Source organism: Triturus cristatus, chromosome 11, assembly GCF_964204655.1.
Source record: "Triturus cristatus chromosome 11, aTriCri1.1, whole genome shotgun sequence".
NCBI lineage: Eukaryota > Metazoa > Chordata > Amphibia > Caudata > Salamandridae > Triturus > Triturus cristatus.
This window is the reverse complement of record NC_140594.1, coordinates 563,384,543-563,403,643: the sequence shown is the minus strand read 5'-3', so window position 1 is coordinate 563,403,643 and position 19,101 is coordinate 563,384,543. Positions and strand designations below refer to the sequence as shown.

Here is a 19,101-nt window from a genome sequence, read left to right as displayed (position 1 = left end):
CTGTTTTAAGTTCCCAGTAAGGCCCTGCTTTGACATCTTTTTTGGATGTATTTTTGTCATCAATATGTTGGTTGGGGATATTTCGTCATAAAACCATGCATGTTTGTGTGAAGTATTAAAAAATGTATTTTCACTCGCCAATAGTCAGAACTTACCCTACTAATGCATTTTGTTATTCAAGAAGTCAAGACTGGTATATGCCTCTATTAAATCCTTAAATATGCTGGGTGCAGCACCCCCAAAGTGCCTAGAGTATTTGATTTCAAGGTATGCAGTGTGGGATACTGAACACCAAACCTGAAAAAACACCTAGCCCTGGAGTTCTTAGATTGAAAATATCTTTCAAAAAGCAGGACAACGCGGCAAATTAGTTCCTGCTTTTTATCCTAACACTCACTAGCTAAAGATGGCTCTGCATTCTCAACCCTAACCCCCTGACATTTGTTGTGATCTTCTGGGCACTCTGTCAAATCTTGACAGGGCAAACTCAAACTTTCATCTTTATGGGCTCTTCAAAATGGTTAATAAATTGAGTACAAGCAACACCTATCATTTACAGTTCTATGAACAGCAAAAACTGATACATAGAAAGGAGGAATTATGCGTACACCTGAATCATTTCAACATCTGGTGTGTTCGTTTTTGACACTCGAATTCCAATACCTACAATGTGATAACACCCAAGGGCGTAACGCAGGCCCTTGCAGTCCCTGTGGCGCAGGGGGTAGCTCTCCAGGGGGCCCCAACCCATCAAGCGGGCCCCCATTCAACCCATGGCCAATGAATATCTGTGAAACATGGGACACTCAGGGACCTCATAACATTCTGCAGGGGGGCATAATTTTGCGTTACACCACTGATACCACCCTCTTGAAGTACTTGGATCAGTGTGTAATGCTAACGTATATGCGCACAGGTCTACGGATAAGAAGTGGGGTTGGAAGTGATGCAGGAGCTAATTGTGCCCTAGCTGACTTTTTTTTTAAATATGAGGAGGTCAAACAAAGTGTACTGGTCCTCTGTGCGCTTGTGGGGCACTCTGCTTTTGGACATTCTTCTCTTCAAGGCACTAGCTTTAATAAAAGAGGTATTTTGAGGCACTCATTGCCCAGTTGATCACCTAAAGTTTTGAACTCCATCCTCATTTTAGTCACAATAATCCCTCCATGCCTTCATCCAATAAGTATTTGCAATACCCACTCATCTGGCTTGCCTTTTTTAATACTTGCAGCGTTCACATGGAGGCACTAAAATGACGAGTATCCCTATTTGTTAGCAGAAGAATTTAGCAGAGTTGTATGTGACATGATGGGGTCAATTAAGCAATGTAAAAATCTATGATATGCCCAAGAATGACAGTGTAGGACTCATTATCTTGCCAATACACAGCTACAACTGTCTCTAGTGAGAGGATAAAAAGGACTGAAACAACCACTTTTCAACTGGTACTTTCTTCCTTCTTTCTCTCTAACTTCCCATCTGCCATTCCGTTCCTGTGCTGCACTTTCTGGTCACCTCTCACAGGCACCCATGTCTGAGAATAGAGTTTAATACACATGGTCAAACTGTCTCAACGGAGTCTTACTGTTGTGATGAATACTTGCTACTTCAAATGTTTGACTCATTAGAGACTACACTGACAATTTGTTTGGAATCAATATGCTCTACCACTCTGTATAGGTTTGTGTGTTTGTTTGTTTTTGCAATTTTGTATAGCTCAAACTCGACCTGAATGTATTGCAGCTGTACACAAGCACCATATACATTACACAAGGACACATTCATTTTTTTTCGTCACTCGGCGATTTAGGGCCGGATTCACAAAGGTAAACTTAGACCTGAAGTCTAAGTTTAGACCTGAAGTCTAAGATCAGTATTCATAAAAGGACTTATGAGTAGTATCTTTACGCATGCTAGGGCAGAGACCCTGCACTCATACCTTTACTACACGTAAGTATTTTCGTGAATAAGGCCCTCTGACTTCAATCAATCAATCAATCAGCTTTCTTGTAAAGCACGACTACTCACCCACAAGGGTCACATGGCACTGGGGAGGGAATCAGCTGGCCCCGCCTGAGGCGCTGTGGTACAGTCGAAGAGCCAGTTATTAAGGTCCTTCCACAATTGAGGCAGTGACGGTGATTGCCTGAGGTGGAGAGGCAGGGGGTTCCAGGTTCGAAGATAGGAGTAGGATCTTCCCTCAGCCATGGTCTGGCAGATATGGGGGATGGTAGCGATGGCCAGTTGGGAGAAACGGAGGTCTCTCGTGGGTGCGTGGAATGTGAGGCTATGGTTAAGGTACGCAGGTCCTGCGTCGTGTAGAGCTTTGTTTGGCGTGCATGACAAGCTTGAAGGCGATTCTCTTGTTGACTGGGAGCCAGTGGAGGTCTCTCAGGTTGTTGGTGATATGGCTGTGGCCCGTGATGTTGAGTATGAGTCTGGCGGAGGCGTTCTGAATGTTCTGCAGTTTCTTGAGGAATTTCTGAGTGATGCCGGCTTAGAGTGCATTGCCGTAGTCGATTCTGCTGCTGATGTGTGCGTGGATGACGGTCTTTTTGGACTCAGTGGAGATCCATTTACAGATCTTTAGGAGCAGGCATAGCGTGTGGAAGCAGGATGATGAGACAGCGTTGATCTGGCAGTTCATGGTTATCGAGGAGTCCAGGATGATGCCTAGGTTTCGTGCGTGGTCTGTTCCAAGTGCTGCGGCCACAAGGATTCGTCCCAGGTGGAGAGGGTGGAGCCCATGGTGAGGTCTTCGGTCTTCTTTGAATTGAGCTTGAGGCAGCTGTTCTTCATCCAGGTGGCGCAGCCTTCATCCCATTGTGGAAGTTGGTCTTGGCAACTGTGGACTAGTTGGTGAGGGAGAGATCGCTGGGTGTCATTGGCGTAGGAGACGATGTTGAGTCCATGACTCCTGACAATGGCTGCAAGCGGGGCCATGTAGATATTGAAGAGAGTGGGTCTCAAGGAGGAGCTGATCTCTGTGGGTTCATAGTCTGACTCTGTGTTCGGCTGGTGAGAAAAGAGTGAATCCATTTCAGAGCTTTGTCATGGATGCTGGTGTTGTGGAGTCTTGCGGTGAGAGACAGTATTGAAGGCAGAGAGGTCCAGGAGGATGAGAGCTGCAGTTTTGCCACTGTTGAGGAGAGGAGGTCCAGGATGTGATTTGCTTCAATGAACTCATAGAGTTGAACGTCGATGACCTTGGCTGGGAAGGGGAGAACAGAGATTGATCAGAAGTTCTTGACTTCAGGTCTATATTTTGACTTCAGTTGTATGTTTACCTTTGTAAATCTGTCACAAAGTGATTTGCCCAGAATCACAGGATGTTGAGCCGACAATGAGACCTGAACACGGTTTTCCAGTTCCAAAGTTGGCAGCTCTTAGCGTTACACCACACCCTCTCCCCTGGTTCTTCTTGTCTTATGCTTTGCAGGTTTTTGTGTTTTTTACATACGTTTTCATCTGTACTTCTTAATTATGCATCTTTTCTCTTTCTCTGTGCGTCAGTATTGCTATAGTAAAGATTTGTAAAATGCTACTGCATTTAAAACTCTGTTATGTTCTCGAGAATTTTACATAGTATATATAACTGCTAAACAAATTTTTAGATTTGCTGGAGTACTGCAATTGCGTGTGATATCACTGTTCTAAATTGCTATGTGTGCATGAATTTTGTAGGAATGATTATGAAGAGCTTGCACAGCAGTGCAAAACATTTGCAAAAGATTTGCTTGCCCAGGCTCGCAACTCCCGTGAACTTGAAGTTATCTTAAATCACCAGTCCAGCGATGAACCGTTGGATAAGCGGGGTCTGCTGGAGGAACGAATGAACCTGAGCAGACTGAAGCTTGCCATCAAGTACAACCAAAAAGAGGTACGTACCTTCCTCTGACAACATTATACAAAATTTTAATTTGCTCTACTTTTTCCATTTTTTAGCCTCTGACTGATGGTGAGCTTGATTACTTTCTCCATTGTTTGTCCAGACCTTTTACAGGCATTGGAGGTGCACTTCTGCTGGCATACATGCCTCATGCCCAGGTAGGGCTGTGACTTATATGCATCATAACGGTGTACAGGCTACACCTTTTTTATAAGATATGTATTTGCCAATATGGTTGTCAAGCAGTTAATGTCTTCAGCAGAGGGATGGTCCCAGGCATCGGCATTACATAAAATAGGTCACATGCAATTCCCCTTTAATGGTCTGAGAACTGCTTTAGTAGACTTATAACATTGGAATGTTGGGAGCTCTATTGAAGACAATGAAGTAGCTGGGGGGGGGCAATAATGGCTGGTTTAGACCTTCTGTTGTGATATAAGCCATAATAAAGTATGTACTATACATTACATTTATTACATTATGTGTCTCACACTCCTGTGCGAGAGTTGGTACATTGAAACAGCAGCATTCTGAGATTCAGGGGTTGCCAGTTGCTTGGTCCTGGAGTTGTGGAAGGCTTTACTGCATGCACTCCTCTGTTTATACTACTATTCTTCATTAAATGTACTGTTTAGACAACTTGAGGATTCTCTGCCACACATTATAGTTCAACATTCCAATGCTTATGTTTTTTTTTTCCTTGCTGTATATTTTAAAAAATCCTAGCCTCAGTGGGCGAATGGTTCCAATAGCTATAAAGCCCTTCTTACTTTGGCAATACTGGTTGTTAAACGCTATCTCCCTTGTTAAAGATTCTCTCCTGCACCTTAGGCCTTAACCTAATGTAGAGGGTCTTTAATAACTTCAATAGCTCTTGGCAGTGGGCTATAATATTTTATTAGCACTTGCTGAATGATTACTCCAGAATTGACAGCTGTGGCACACTAAGCATCATTTTTCATAGAGAAATTTTGCATGCAAGTAGTGCTTCTTTCAGGGATGCATTTGTTAAATTACCGCAGTACGTGGCGCATCACAGGGCACCTATTTTTTATGGTTTCCTTCCATTGAAAACTGACATGTTATATAAAATGCTCAGCTATAAATCTGTGACTGAATAATATGTTTTTTTAGGTCCATAAATCAAGCTCCCTATATTTCATGTGAACTGAGACAATATCTATTCAAGAAATTATTTTCAGGCCCACCATGAAGACACATTGGTCTGTCATCAAGCTCCCCTTAGGCTTGACCCTATTTTAAAATGCTTTCACCTTTGCCTATCTCTAAGATGGATGTGTCTTTCTGCTTAGTGTGTTCCATCATGCACACTAGAGGTTTTAGCTAAGTGTGGCAAGGGGAATCATTTATCTTTGTAGTTATTTCCAAAGTCTTACAAAGCTCACTTTGAAAAGGATGAGTCAGTGAATTTTTCCCAACACATTAGACCAGAGAATGGTATTCCCTTTTTAGATGTTATAATTGTAGGAAGCTGGCTCTATATATGGTATGCCACTAGGTGGTTATACTGTGCACAGATTCCAGGGGTTCCCCAGAAGTGTGCAGGGCTCAATGTAAAACCCAAAGTGCTCTATTAGTGGTAGTGTGGGTGAGCAGCATTAGGCCTAACACAGAGGAGTGAAAGACATTTATTGCACAACATTGACTAATAATGGACACACAACTCAAAAAGGAGATCCACACCAATTTTCTAAACATTACCTTTGTTTGTACTTTATTTTAAGACCGAGTTCTTTGCAATAAGGTAAGTACGTTTTTAATTAAAAGTACTTTTCACTTTCAAAAGTCGCCACTTAGTGAAATTTCTTAACAGTTCAATGTTATCCTATGGAGGAAAACAATAATGCAGTTAAGCAGGTAAGTACACAACTTACAGTTCCAGTCTTCAGGGCCAAAGGTCAGCAAGGGTCAGGTAAGTACCAAAACTGCACCACCAGCAGCACAGGGGGGGCCGGGTGCCGAGCTCAAAATCAGAGTTCGGCCCAATGCGTTTCAGTGGAGGCTAGGATTGCTGGAAGCCACCCTGCTTGCAGGTAAGTATATAAGTTGCAGGGGTCAAGCTTTGGGGATTAGGACCAGCACAGGGGTGCCACAAAGTGGCACCAAACATACACCACCAGCAACGAATATATGTATATATATGTAAAAGAGATAAAGCTAAATCGGCAGCACCACATATAGAATTCATATCTGCATTGTCATATTAGAATCCAAATTTGAACATCTTCATTACAGCATCACTGGTGAATATAATTAAGATGATTTTCATTCAGAGATTAATAGTACGAACAGAAAATAGATGCTAAAACCACTTAATGTATTCAACACATCATCAAATACATTTCATATATATATATATATAGAGAGAGAGGGAGATAGAGTTAGGGGTCATCTTGTATAACCTGTTTAATATTAATTAGCCCATAATGTTAAAATGTGGAATACAATTATTAGTGATGGAGCAATTCTATATGGTGAACATCAATTAAAAGTGAATCACAATAATAGTTTCTTAGGAATAATGCCTTTCAACCCTTCCATTCATCACTAAATTCATTACACTGTTTAACTAATATCTAATGGGGCAAATATAGCTGTTACAAATTAACATGGAGTTCTGTGTCTAGGTTATGACTTCTGGGTGTCTCAGAGCCTAATACTAAGATCCTCCTTGATTCGCATTTTCGTAGCTCCAATTTACCATCCCCACTGTGTGAATGTAGTTTAATATGTTTAACTCCATATTATTTGAGAACAGTAAGATCCCTTTTATGGACATCCCAGAAATGGTTGGCCATAGGATAAGTCATGTCATGATGTTTTGTGGCTCTTATTTGTTGTAAAATCAGAACTTTTCCTTTATTGATTATACTTCCAACGTACGTCATCTGGCAATTGCATTCCAAAACATACACCACAAACTCTGTATTGCTAGTAAGCCTCTCCTCAGTAATTTCTTAGGTTCTACCCTTAAATGTTTTGTATTCTGTTTTGTTTGCCCCATAGAGACACACTTTGCACATTTCCAGAACCCATTGTTCTTGTTCGTCAACCAGTCTTCATTTTTCTCCTGATATAAATATACTGCCTATGAGCATATTACTCAGTGACCTAGCTTTCCGGTATGTAATCTTGGATGTGAACTTATCTTTGCTTTCAAATGTTCATCATGTTGAAGAATATGCCAGTGTGTTACCAAAATCAATCTGATAAATTGATGTTTAACATTGTATTTCAGAAAAAAACTTTAAAAAACTAAACTGAGGCTCCTTGGAATCCATGTCTTTTTTCAAATGTCCACCAGGGTTTTCTCCCTGTATAATTTTGTATAGTAATTCATCCCTTTTGTGCATGCGTGCTCATTGATATGCGTCATAAAGAATCTTTTTCGGATAGTGTCGGTTAGAGTGTCTGTTAGAGAATATTGCAATCATCGTAACAGCCTCTTTTTCAAAGTCCACATCAGAGGAACATATTCTTTGTGCTCTTAACTGTTGGCTATAGGGGATGCTTCATTTTAGTTACTTTAGGATGCCTACTATGTGCATGCAGTAGTGAATTACTCTAAGTTTCCTTGCAATAGATCTGTGAATTTAATTTTTCATTTTCAACATACAGTGCTACGTCAAATAAGTTTATATTGGTCTTGCTCCATGCTGCAGTTAATTGGAAATTGAAATAGTTATTGTTTATTTTATCAATATATTTCATTAACATTGATTCATTTAATCCCAAATCAGAAACAAGTAGTGGATGACTCAAACCCAAAGTACTATTCTCTCCAATATTCTGTTGTGTTCATCTGCCCAGGCTACCTCCTCTTCCCACAAACCCATAAATAGGTTGGCATATGTAGGAGCAATGAGGGTCCCCATTGCTGTTCCTTGTCTTTGAAGATAGATCTTATTATCAAAGAGGAACACCTTGTGTGTAAAGCAATATTGTAACATGGTCATTATCATTTGAGTGAGTTGCAAAAAAGTAATTGGTCTTGCTCTTAAAACGTATGAGAATGCATTCATCCCAAGATCATATTTTATCGATGTATACAAGAAAGTCTCCATAATGTATGTGATTTTCCAAGGGATGTTGCTCACTTTACGTAGAAAATCATTTGTATCTTTTTTATACTATGGCAAGTTGGTGACTTGTTCACATAGAAAGAGATCTAAATATCTTGAGGTATTTTCTAGTAATGACCCAATGGTACTTACGATAGGTCTTCCAGAAGGAATTTGTTTGCCTTTGTCACTTTTCAGAAATAAATAAATTATTGGACTTTTGGGATGATCCGATATGAGATATGTATATTCTTAATAGTTAAAAAGTCCAGAATCCTACCAGTTTTGTAGCATCCCATGATATTTACATTGAATCTTCTTGGTGGGATTGACTTTTAAACTCTTATAGTGATCTCTACTACATAGTTGTCTCTGTGCTTCTAATTGTATTTTTCTTTCTCCATAAGGATGATATTGCCACCCTTATCAGATGGTTTAATGATAATAGATTTGTTATTCCTTAATTCGTTCAGTATGTGCTATTCTTTAGGTGATAGCATACCCTTATGGTGTTGCTTAGATTGCTTCTTTAAGCTGTTTATATCCTCCACAACTAGTTAATAGAATATATTTATTTTATTACCAGACGGTAATTGGGGACAAAATTTGCTCTTTGATTTATAGCCACTCTTGTAACGAGAATCAGTTGGAAATCCCATTTTTTTAAGATGTTCAATTTCCGTGATGTTCTCTTTATGTGTGGTTGCAGCCACATCTTTATTCTCCATTATCAATTCATCTATTAGTACCAATTCTGGAATATTCCCAATAGTGAATTCAGATTGTTGTATTTTTGGCCCCAAACTATCACATATATACTACTTCAGTGGTGATAACGTCAGAGTAGTTATAGCTAGGTTAGAGTTTCATTACCAAAGGTATTTTTTAGTTTTTTAATAACTTTGGTACCACAAAAATGTTTTACAAAAGTTCATCTACTCTGGCTCCTCTATGGAATGTTTTGTGCAGATACACCAAGCAGAGGCCAAGGTAAAAGGGTGGCACCAAAATATTAATTTCCCATTTTAATGTCTGTAGTAAAGTCTGCTAAAAAATACAGAAAGGAATGTCTAAATGGAATTACACCAAAATTGGCACAAACAGAGGATTTTACTTAGAAAGTGTACTTTTCATTATTTGGTGTAAATCGGTTCAGTCATTTTCAAGAAATGTATGTTTAAAAAGGTGCTCAGGCTAGTCATTAAGGGTGGCCACTTTAAAGGAGACTAGTCAATCTTGATTGATTGGTCACAACATGAACAAAATGTTGTTGCAGCCATTACAAGACTCAGGCACCTGGTTTCTGTGCCCTGAAAATAATTAGAAATATATACGGGTTCAGGGTAAGCACACCTTTAACCCCAGGAATTTGTGGGGCCGATGGGTAAAAGGCCCTGATTGGCTGGCCACAACATGGAGAACATGTTATGGCAACCGTTACAGGACTCTGAGGCAAAATTCCATTGAAATCCATTGTAGTGAATGCCAGGTTTTGAGGGTCAAAAAAAGGTGCTCATATAAAGGGGATAACCAATTTTAATCACAATATAAATCATTTGTTGGTGGTACTGTACTCATTTTAGGACTTCTGAGGAGTTTTTACATGATTTTACTATGTGAAAAATGCTTACCCTCTGCTGTGATTTGACGAAGTATTTCTGAGACAAAATTGTTTTCTCTTATGATTTTCTCATAAACGTTATGGGAAGGTTCTCCAAAAGCTAAGCTATCTTCCTAGCCACGTGAGAATAAAATCTGAAATTATGACAGACACATGTACTTCCAACAGCAGCATCCTTTCAGTTGATGCCCAGTGATGTACTGCAGATTCCCACAGTCTTCTAATGAACAACTAGGGCATTAGCGATGTCTACCTCATCCATTTTGGTAAAACGTTCTGAAATGCAGAGTGAACATGTATTTCCAACATCAGCAGAAGTCTGTCAGTTAACTCCCTAGTAATCAACTGCACCAGCACCACAGATATATATATATTATATGTATATACTAAAAAAACAAAGGCTAAAGTAATGGTATAGTGAACTTAGGTGCTAAGACCTTAACTTGTGTAAAAAACTAATGGTTAAAGTGATGTTGTAATTTGGTGTTGGAATGAGCCAGTAGCTAATGATAAAAAGCCCAGAAGCTACCAAAATGCACCAGCTAAAGTTTCGTAAACTAAATATAAAGCGTTCCCTTTATGCACTGCGTATGACATCACGCAATTCTTCACTCATGACATGATCAATGATACAAGAGACTTCACCTCTCGTGAGTCATGGCCCGCCTCACACTCAACAATGGTAATAAATAGCATATTACACTTTGCTCATCTGCATATTTGCCATATATATGCACTCTCTCTCGAGTCTGCTTAGTGGTGCTAGGTCATGACTTTGTTCTATGTCACACCACAAAGAGGTCAGTAGATATTGAGACAGTCATGCTCATTCCTCCAGTCAAACATGCATTTCAATAAAGTTATGGGGAAAAGAGGGAGCTTACACTGATCAGTGGATTGAATGCAAGGTAATGCATGATGATGTCAGTATACTGTTTGCTAGGTTAAGGAACAAGAGTTGAGAAAACGGGTCGGATGAAAATAGGAGATAGGCCAGGCCTTCAAGTTCCAAAGCAGGATAGTGAAGTTAGTGTCGGTTTCTAAAGAAAGATGCCCCGGAGAGGGTGGGGTACGAGGATGATGACAGAGACATTCATCACGCTTCCAAAAGGAGGGACATGGGGGCAGGTTTAAAGAGGTCCAACATACGTGCCCCAACAGTACTGTATGGAAGAAGGGTATGGAGTTCCTCTGAGTCAGTGTAAGAACAGGGAGATACAGAAAGTGGGATTAAACAGGAATAATCCCACACTGAGACGAAGGGGGAATTCCCCTTTTCGAAACTAGGGCTCTCACACACCTAGCAAGCTAGATGTCATGCTTCATCATATGAGCCTGCCCCTCGTCAGGTCGGCGCTGCAATACACGACGGGCACCCAGTACGGGGCTCTCTGGCGGGAATCTTTTGTTCCTGCCGTTGGGTGCAGTGGGGGTAAGGGGCCGAGTATGTGTAGATGTCATAATTTCTGCCATGTCTAATGTCTTTACAATGCAAATCATATGCTTGGATGCTTTTGGAGTTTAGACTTCTTAACTGTCCAATGGAATATATTCTAGGGATGTGCAAAATTTTAGGAAATGTAACGAAATTCCATCCAATTACGTAAAATGCAGTCTGTCATTTAGCACAGTTTTCGACCCAAGGACACACATTTCACGCTAAAAAAACTAGTTTGAAAAACACAAGTGCCTTGATCAACAACTGCTCACATTCTGGTTATACACGTTTTTCCCGTGATATAATTTTGAAGTGAACTGCTGAATAATTATGCAGATGCAACAGTTGCGTAAATCGGGGAATTTCCAGCAGCAAGTGAAACGCGAAACGGCAGAATTTACCTGCATTACGCGGGCGTAATTTAATATCCACCTGGGCCTAATGTATGCAACCTGAACGCATAGTTTCTACTGAACACTATTTTAGAGCTAGCCACAAGGTGGCAGAAGAATACAAGCATGTACATTTTAAAAGATACCGACCTGAAAAACCGCAGTCACAGGTAAGTAACATTCCACTGATTTCCGGTAACTTGTGAAGCTCTACTTTCATCGTTCATAACAGCATTGGGATAGAAAAGAGCTCTGTTCTCGAATATTACTCATCCATAATTATACATTAGCTCCAAAGATGCAGAAACGTCCTGGCACAAATTATATTTGAACCTGAGCTCTGCTCACTGTTTTCTACCAGCAGGGCTTTAAGTGGAATGAAAAAACTGTGTGGTCTCTCAAAAGGGTGTGGCTTAAAACATATAAGCTAAAAATCTGTGCTTAGCATAGTGTGCCGCCCGACTTGTATTTTGCTTTTTCTGTCATTGCATCCAGATAGATATATGATACAACAAGTAACATCATACCTACAACAAGTCAGGACTATTGGCTTTGTCAATGATTGTTAGTTGCATAAGATAAATAAGCAGCAACTATGGCTCGTATATCATATTGAAAAAGCTTCCACTTAAGTCCCTGGTGACACCACGACAATGTTGCTGCTGCTGAGTTTCAAAGAGAAGTGGCAATTTACAGTGTGTGCTATTCATAGGGCCCCCTCACTAGCAACAGCGCTCGGAGTCTTGTGTTTTAAAAAGCAGACACATGGGAGCAACGATTTACCTTCCCCTAAAAAACTCACCTGGCATGACGTCATGCCGTAACTTCCCCACTAGTGAGAAGTGAGCAGTGTGAGCACGTGCACATCGATGTGCCTGCTGTCACTGCAGTCCGGAACAAAACAGACCTCCTGTGCCAAGGCACAAAACAGAGCCCGAGAGAGACCCGTTTCGAGGCCCCCTTTAAAAAACTGCCAGTGCTCAGACCCGGTGAGACCAGGCCCACTTAAAGCCCTGTCTACCAGATTTAAAATTTGGATGAAAAATGGGGAAAAATATCCAGAAACGGTTTTAGTGCTTATTGTTATTACATTTTCCATTCTTGGTTAACAAGAGCTTATAGCTGGGGCTAGCAGTGAGGTCAAAATGAGTCAGAGAGCACAGCAAGTGCCCAGCAGAAAGACTGTCTGGCATTAAATAAGAGCTACTTTTATGTTTTTTTTTCTTTCAGTGCGGCACCGACCTGAGCATGAGGTCCCAAGTCACCAGTGTTTTATAATTTAGCCTAATCACCTCCTTTTTAGGTTAAGCCTACCAGACAACTCTGAGTGCAAAAAACTTATTGTGAGCTTACCAAGAACTTACAGCCCATCAATTGCTTAACATAGGTTGGCTTTATTGTCACTGTCATATGCTTTCTTCTTATTTGATGACTTTCCTTGTCCCATCTTGTCCATCTTGTGTGTGTCCTTCGTCTGGAGTAAAACTTCTTAATCATCTTTCTGATTGGCTGGCTTCCATCCTTCCACTGCTCACTTTTATTCTCTTTACTTGAGCACTCCATGAGAGCGCATGGGTTATCCAGTTATTCTTGGATGTGCTTCTTTCCTCGCCAAATATCCGCCTGAGATCCGTGTTGCTGCCTCCCTCGTGTTTCTAGTTCTCTCTGGTATGCTTCTCCTTCTGCCCCGCTCTCCCTTGAAACTTGTTGCTTTCTCCCTCATGTGCTTCCCTACCACCCTCGGGTTGGTCTCCATCATGTGTTACTTTTCCCCTCCCCCACCTGCTTCCCACTTCCCTCACACCCACCATCTTTTTAAAAAATATTTTTTTTGGGGTGGGAGGAGGAGGATCTGGCAGCAAATTGCTGCAAGCCTCTCTGTCCTTAAAAAAGCTTTTTCATGCTAAAATGTTTTCTTTTTTCGCTTGCACATGCATACATCATCATGCATGGGTGTGCCTACAAAATGACATGGCTGTTGCTTTCTTTCCTTACTTTCTTTTGGTAGCTGTGCTCAGCATCTTGTTGATGCTGTACAGCATTGCCAAAAGACATTGACAAAGACCTTTTCGCTTTGCCGCTGCTTGATAGTTTCTAGACAGCACACAAACAAGATAACATTTTCATTTTATTTTTGCACTCTTACTTAATTCATTTTATTGTATCTTGATTCTAGTAGGGAACTACACAGAAAAAATAAGGTGAGTTTCTAAAAACTATTTTAAATAGAACCAATTTTCTTTTGTTTCAGTTTGTTTCCCAGTCCAACTGCCAACAGTTTCTCAACACCGTCTGGTTCGGTCAGATGGCGGCCTACAGACGCAAGCACACCTGCAAGAAGATTCTGATTGTTCTGACGGTTGGTCTCTTCTGGCCAGTGCTGTCCCTCTGCTACTTGTTGGCTCCCAAATCCCGCCTTGGACGAATCATTCATACACCGTTCATGAAGTTCATCATTCACGGTGCCTCATACTTCACATTCCTACTGTTACTAAACCTGTACTCAGTGGTTTATAACGAAGACAAGAAGAACACCATGGGGCCTGCCCTGGAGCGGATAGACTTCCTTCTTATCATGTGGCTGATTGGTAAGTCAAGATCCTGGAGGATCCCAAAGTAAAATTCCAAACCTGCAACAGTATGATCTTTATCATAAATCCTAACCTCCTAATGTGCACTGAAGTACTTTTTATCTCCATATTACATGTTGCAAGGCAGTACTCTCTTACTCCATTGCTGATTGCACTAGTCGGTACTGTTTTGCTGCTGCAACACAGGTAGTATTTTTGTTTGCTCTAAATAGACAAAAGTTGACCATTGATTTTTGATGTGTCAAAACAGCAAAGAAGACCACAACATGAAACTGAGAACAACGTGCACCCGTGATAACATGTAATAGATGAGATAAAGTACCCCTGCTGTACATTATAAGTATACCACAAGTCACTGAGGCGTTCCATGAGAGGAATGAAACTGAAGGATTGCTGAATGAATTGCTCATACAAATTGGTCAGCTGATGTTGACCCAGAATCCCACTTTATTAGTAAGATAAATTCTTGAATTCACTTAAACGTCTCATCGGGTAACCACCTTCCACAGTCTTGGCAAGCAAGCAGGAAGAGGTTATTCATTGTCATATCACCCTTTTCTATTAATTGACTTAGACCTTTCCCTTGTGTGAATTGATAGAGATTTAACATAGAGCACTGGCAAACCTTGACAAGTAGTGCGCAATTGGCTGCCACATCACTACAATTTGTATGCTCTTTATTTTTAGACTATGTTATTTGTTCCATGGCAAGGATGGTCCATAGGTGATGGCAGCACCGTTGATAATGAGGAATTATTGAGCAATTTGAGTACTTCTGAAATGGTATCCTACTAATTCCTAATTTTCTTTTGAATATTTTTCCAGAGAATTTAGTTGTTTTCAATTGCTGAAATCTCAGGGGATAATATGAGAACAACATAATTCCTGATGGGCTGATAACAGAGTTACCGGCCCAATCAGGAATGACTGGCCTCTTAAAATAATGGCCTCTTTTGGTCTATTTATTTGTCCGGGTCTTTATCCCTCTGCTCCTGAACAGTGTATGGGAATTTGTTTAAGTTGGGGAGTTCAGTAGTACTTTGCAGCATAGCACAGTCTTTATGCATTTCTTGAACCATGCCTCTGTGGTTGCTTGCTTTATGGGGCGATTCTTTGCCCAGTTCTGCAGTTAACCCATGGAGTTCATTCTGTTGAAATTCTTTCTTACAAATGTTGAATAATTTTCTACTTTCTTTGTAAACATGTTGGATATGGCTGCAGTCATACCTCCTCTACTTTTTGAAGTTATTCCTAGAATGCCAGAGCAAATTTTTTATTAAAATTGATTTGCTCTTAGGGTGACAAATATGAGGGCAAACAAATGTTAGAACGCAAGGAGTCCCGTTTTCCATTATGATCCTTCTTGAAGACCATGCATATAGATAGTGTGGCATCCTAATTTGGCATCAAACAGAGATCTTAATGGCTGTGCCTGCCATGGCTTTATTCATGTAACCCATATTTCATCTCTCTCTCTTTGACCAATTCATATATCACTTTGCTGGTATTGGTGCCTGATATTAAAAAAATCAAGATCTCCCTTAGCATTTTTGGGGGCCGTCGGCAGACTGTATAAGTTTCATGATGGTTCCTTTTCCAACTGAACGCAATAAGTGGTTTTCTGAAGTGCAATAAGTGTGACCCTGGAGTAGGAAGTTTTTGTGCCTAAAGTGCCAAAAAGAAATCAGTGTTTCAGTGCTTGTATTCTTCATTGCTGCTATAGGTACAGATGGCACTATTTTGTGTTGTCCCCAATTGCTGTATTTTGTTTGGGAAACGTGCCAGTGAACATAGGATGGATGGATCCCGTAATGCACATTCCCAGACATTCGACAGATATCTTGGACTATTTGAACGGTGACATTCCATTTCATAAGCTAACTTCTTCTGGGTTTATAGCATTGTTGAGTACTTACGATGTTTTACTTTACCTGTTGTTCTTATAATGCGCCTGTTCTGTCAAGAGGATAAATTAATGAGCGATATTAACACATTGTTGCCCAACATGCATATGTAAAGTTTCTTTGCTCAAAATGCACATTTGCTATGTGTATGTTTTCCCTTATTTGGGTAGCTAGTGGTTCAATTGAGAGTGTAAACAGTAGTGAAGAGAAGAAGCAGCTTTTGTCCGATCAGTAGGTATTGATATACATTTTTTAATTGGACTCATAGTTTTCCATGCCCTAGCTTCTGAAGGGTGTGTCAAAGTCCATTGCTACTTTTCCCATCTATATAAAGATCTGGTTCACCCTTTGAACTCCTTCTTGTCATATCAAGAGTATGCGCTAACTCTTTTGCCTTATTAATTAGCTGCAGCATCTATTGAATCTTGCCAAGGAATTGCTAATATTAAGCAAACCCTAAAGGATCTGTGCCCTTAAGTTGAGAGAAGATTTTATCAACCCTATTAGCTAGTGTTTTCATAAGTAAGCTGGCATCTATGTTTTTGGTGCAATCTCTCCTTATTACTTTAATTGCCAATGAATATATCAAGTTTGCGGATCAACCATTTCAGTCACCATCATTGAGTCTGTGGTTTGACTGAATTTGTGAAAATAATTAAACAGAGAGACGTGTTGCTCTGTGATGAAATTCTGAAAATTCTCATAACAAAGTAGCCTGTTCTTGTAGCCTTATTAAATGTCAATGTATGGATCTCTTGCCAGTCCTCCTCCAGTGGGACTCAAATTCAAATTTCGTGTCCATCATCACAAAACATCCAAATGGAAAATTGCCAGTCATATCTATAATATTGCATGCTGGTCAAAATTGCTTCTTTTGAGCTAATTGTTAGCAGAATAATTCTGAAGAAGGTGTATTTTGTTCTTGAGAAACTGACGGAGGATTATCTAAGTAGCTTGTTTCTAGCTCTTTTGGAATTTATTCTAAGTGGAAAAATGGGGAAAATTGCATTTTCACAAGTATTTACCTTAATCTGTATGAGCCGCCTTTGTCTCATTTGGGTTGGACTGTTCCTATTGCACCAGGACCTAGACTGATTTGCATATGGCTGTCTCTAATCTAAGGTGGCATGGAATGGAATGTGGCCCACAAAATTACCAGTGACTGAGATTCATTCAAACATTCTACCGCTCATGTGTTTGTTTACTTCAATGATAGTTCCAGCATGCTAATTTTGGGGGTGCTGACTACAATGGGGGCAATGATTTAGCTTTCACTTATCATGGATGTAGTGTACATTTACAACCCCAAATGTGCTCAAACTACTCCAGTCATACTTTTTTCAAATCTAGTTATTTTCTTCTGCATCCATCTGTTGAAGAAACTGGAGGGAAAGGGGAAGGGGGGAGTCAAGACCAGACACAGATGAGCCACACACGTGCCTGTGGCACTCCCATGCTGTGTGCAGCCTGGTCTGTCTTTTCAGTACTGAGCTGTTTAGGTGTGACTCCTTGTAATTTTAATTGTACTTTTAAATGCATTTATATAGCACTTATTACCCCTGGCAAGGCATTGAAAAGCTTTACAACAAGGTTAATGGTTAGTCTAGTGGTATTGGTATTGTGTTTGAGGAAGATGCTACCATTTTGTCCTCTGACATACCATAAGATGAGCATTTTTTTTTCAATTTGATCATAGTCTTTCTTACAGTTTTTTCTGACAGTCAGAGAATCATTTTTTCTTGGGTGTTAATTTTCCTGATTTATCTTCTTTTGGAGGAAGTTTTTAGCTGCCTCGGTCATCTTTGAGTCATAGCTTACTCCAGGGCCATCTTGACTTCACACCATAAGTGATATTTTCAAAGCTGCATTCCGTTTTCCATTATCTGCACAGCAGTATTGTGGGCTATGCTGTCATTTAATGCACTTTCCATTAGATCCAGTCTCTGAAGTTGAGGATAACTATACTTAGGCAGTACTTAAAATGTCGCTGGCTAAACGCACATGCATGTGCGCACGCACACACACACACACACACTTTGAAGATGCATATGTATAGGACTTTTTTACTCATAGTCCGTTATCACCGACAAACCTTCTATATCTGACATACCCACCTTTCCCACTTGCAGTGATCCACTCACTGTAGGCCAGAGTGAAAGACAAGGTAGTGGGTGGTATTTGGGAAACACCTCTGAACCCCTTTCCCTTCCTGTGCTTCTGACAGACATCCAACAGGATAAAGCAATGGGATGGTAAGAAGTAGTGTGAGTACAAGGACCACTGTTGTGTTTCAATGTATGGTTAAAAAATATTGCACTCCATTTCATTTCATATTTGATACAGTCCTATTTTATTAGCAAGCATCCAAGTCACATATAATTGAGTACCTCGAATAGTGGAGGAAAAGGGAAGACCTCATATATTAAAAGAAATTGGTAAAACTCCATCAACGTTTCGAAATAGAAAGGTGTGTGCCTTAGACCACAAGGTTTTCCGCCTGCCTTGCCTCCCTTTCCACATATGACACCAGACGAGGCTTACACTCCGTCCTCGACCTCTAGACTCCCCATCACCCAAGGAAGCTTCCAATGGCAGGAGGTTAGAGCCAAATTCCTGGGAGTCTTTCTTCCTGGGTTATAGAATGCTCTGAACCCAAACCTGAGAGCTGACTCAAGCCATGCGCTTTCAGAAAACAATTAAAATGTATCTCCACAAAGGATACGGGTCATGACTGGAGAACACCAGACGAGTGTTCTCCTCAGTGCTCAGGCTCCAACCCACCCCCTGAACCACCAAAGAAGACTTTCTTCCTAGACCCGACTGCTCTGAAGTAACAGAATGGGGGCACGGGTGCTCTACCAAACTCCCAATAAAGCAAATTAAAACATTATTATGGATTCCCCTTGCTTCAGACGTCCACTACTCCAGTGCAGTAACTTATTTGCAAATGTTGCATGTATATCTGTCTTACCTGCCATGTTTTAGTTCGTATGAACGAATTTATTTTTTTCACATTCTTTGTCAGCCAGCCTCAGCTAAACTAGGCCTTAACCGTTAATTTTAGGATTGTTTCTCCAGTTGCCACCTGTTCTCACGGGGACTGGTCTCCCCCGAAGTTCCCGCGCCATGTCCCCCGTTCCTTCCCTCTGACCTCTTCGTCACACCACCTCTTGCGTCATTTCCG

The 19,101-nt window shown here is 40.6% G+C and overlaps 1 protein-coding gene across 1 annotated transcript in view; it reads left to right on the top strand.

The window, feature by feature from the left end:
* The window catches only part of TRPC1 (transient receptor potential cation channel subfamily C member 1), a 441,909-nt gene that overhangs the window by 222,683 nt on the left and 200,125 nt on the right, over positions 1-19,101 (top strand). The window contains exons 6-7 of the mRNA XM_085633605.1: positions 3,685-3,880; positions 13,674-14,010. Of these exons, the coding sequence (XP_085489731.1) occupies positions 3,685-3,880; positions 13,674-14,010 (533 nt within the window). The remainder of the gene's footprint in view (positions 1-3,684; positions 3,881-13,673; positions 14,011-19,101) is intronic.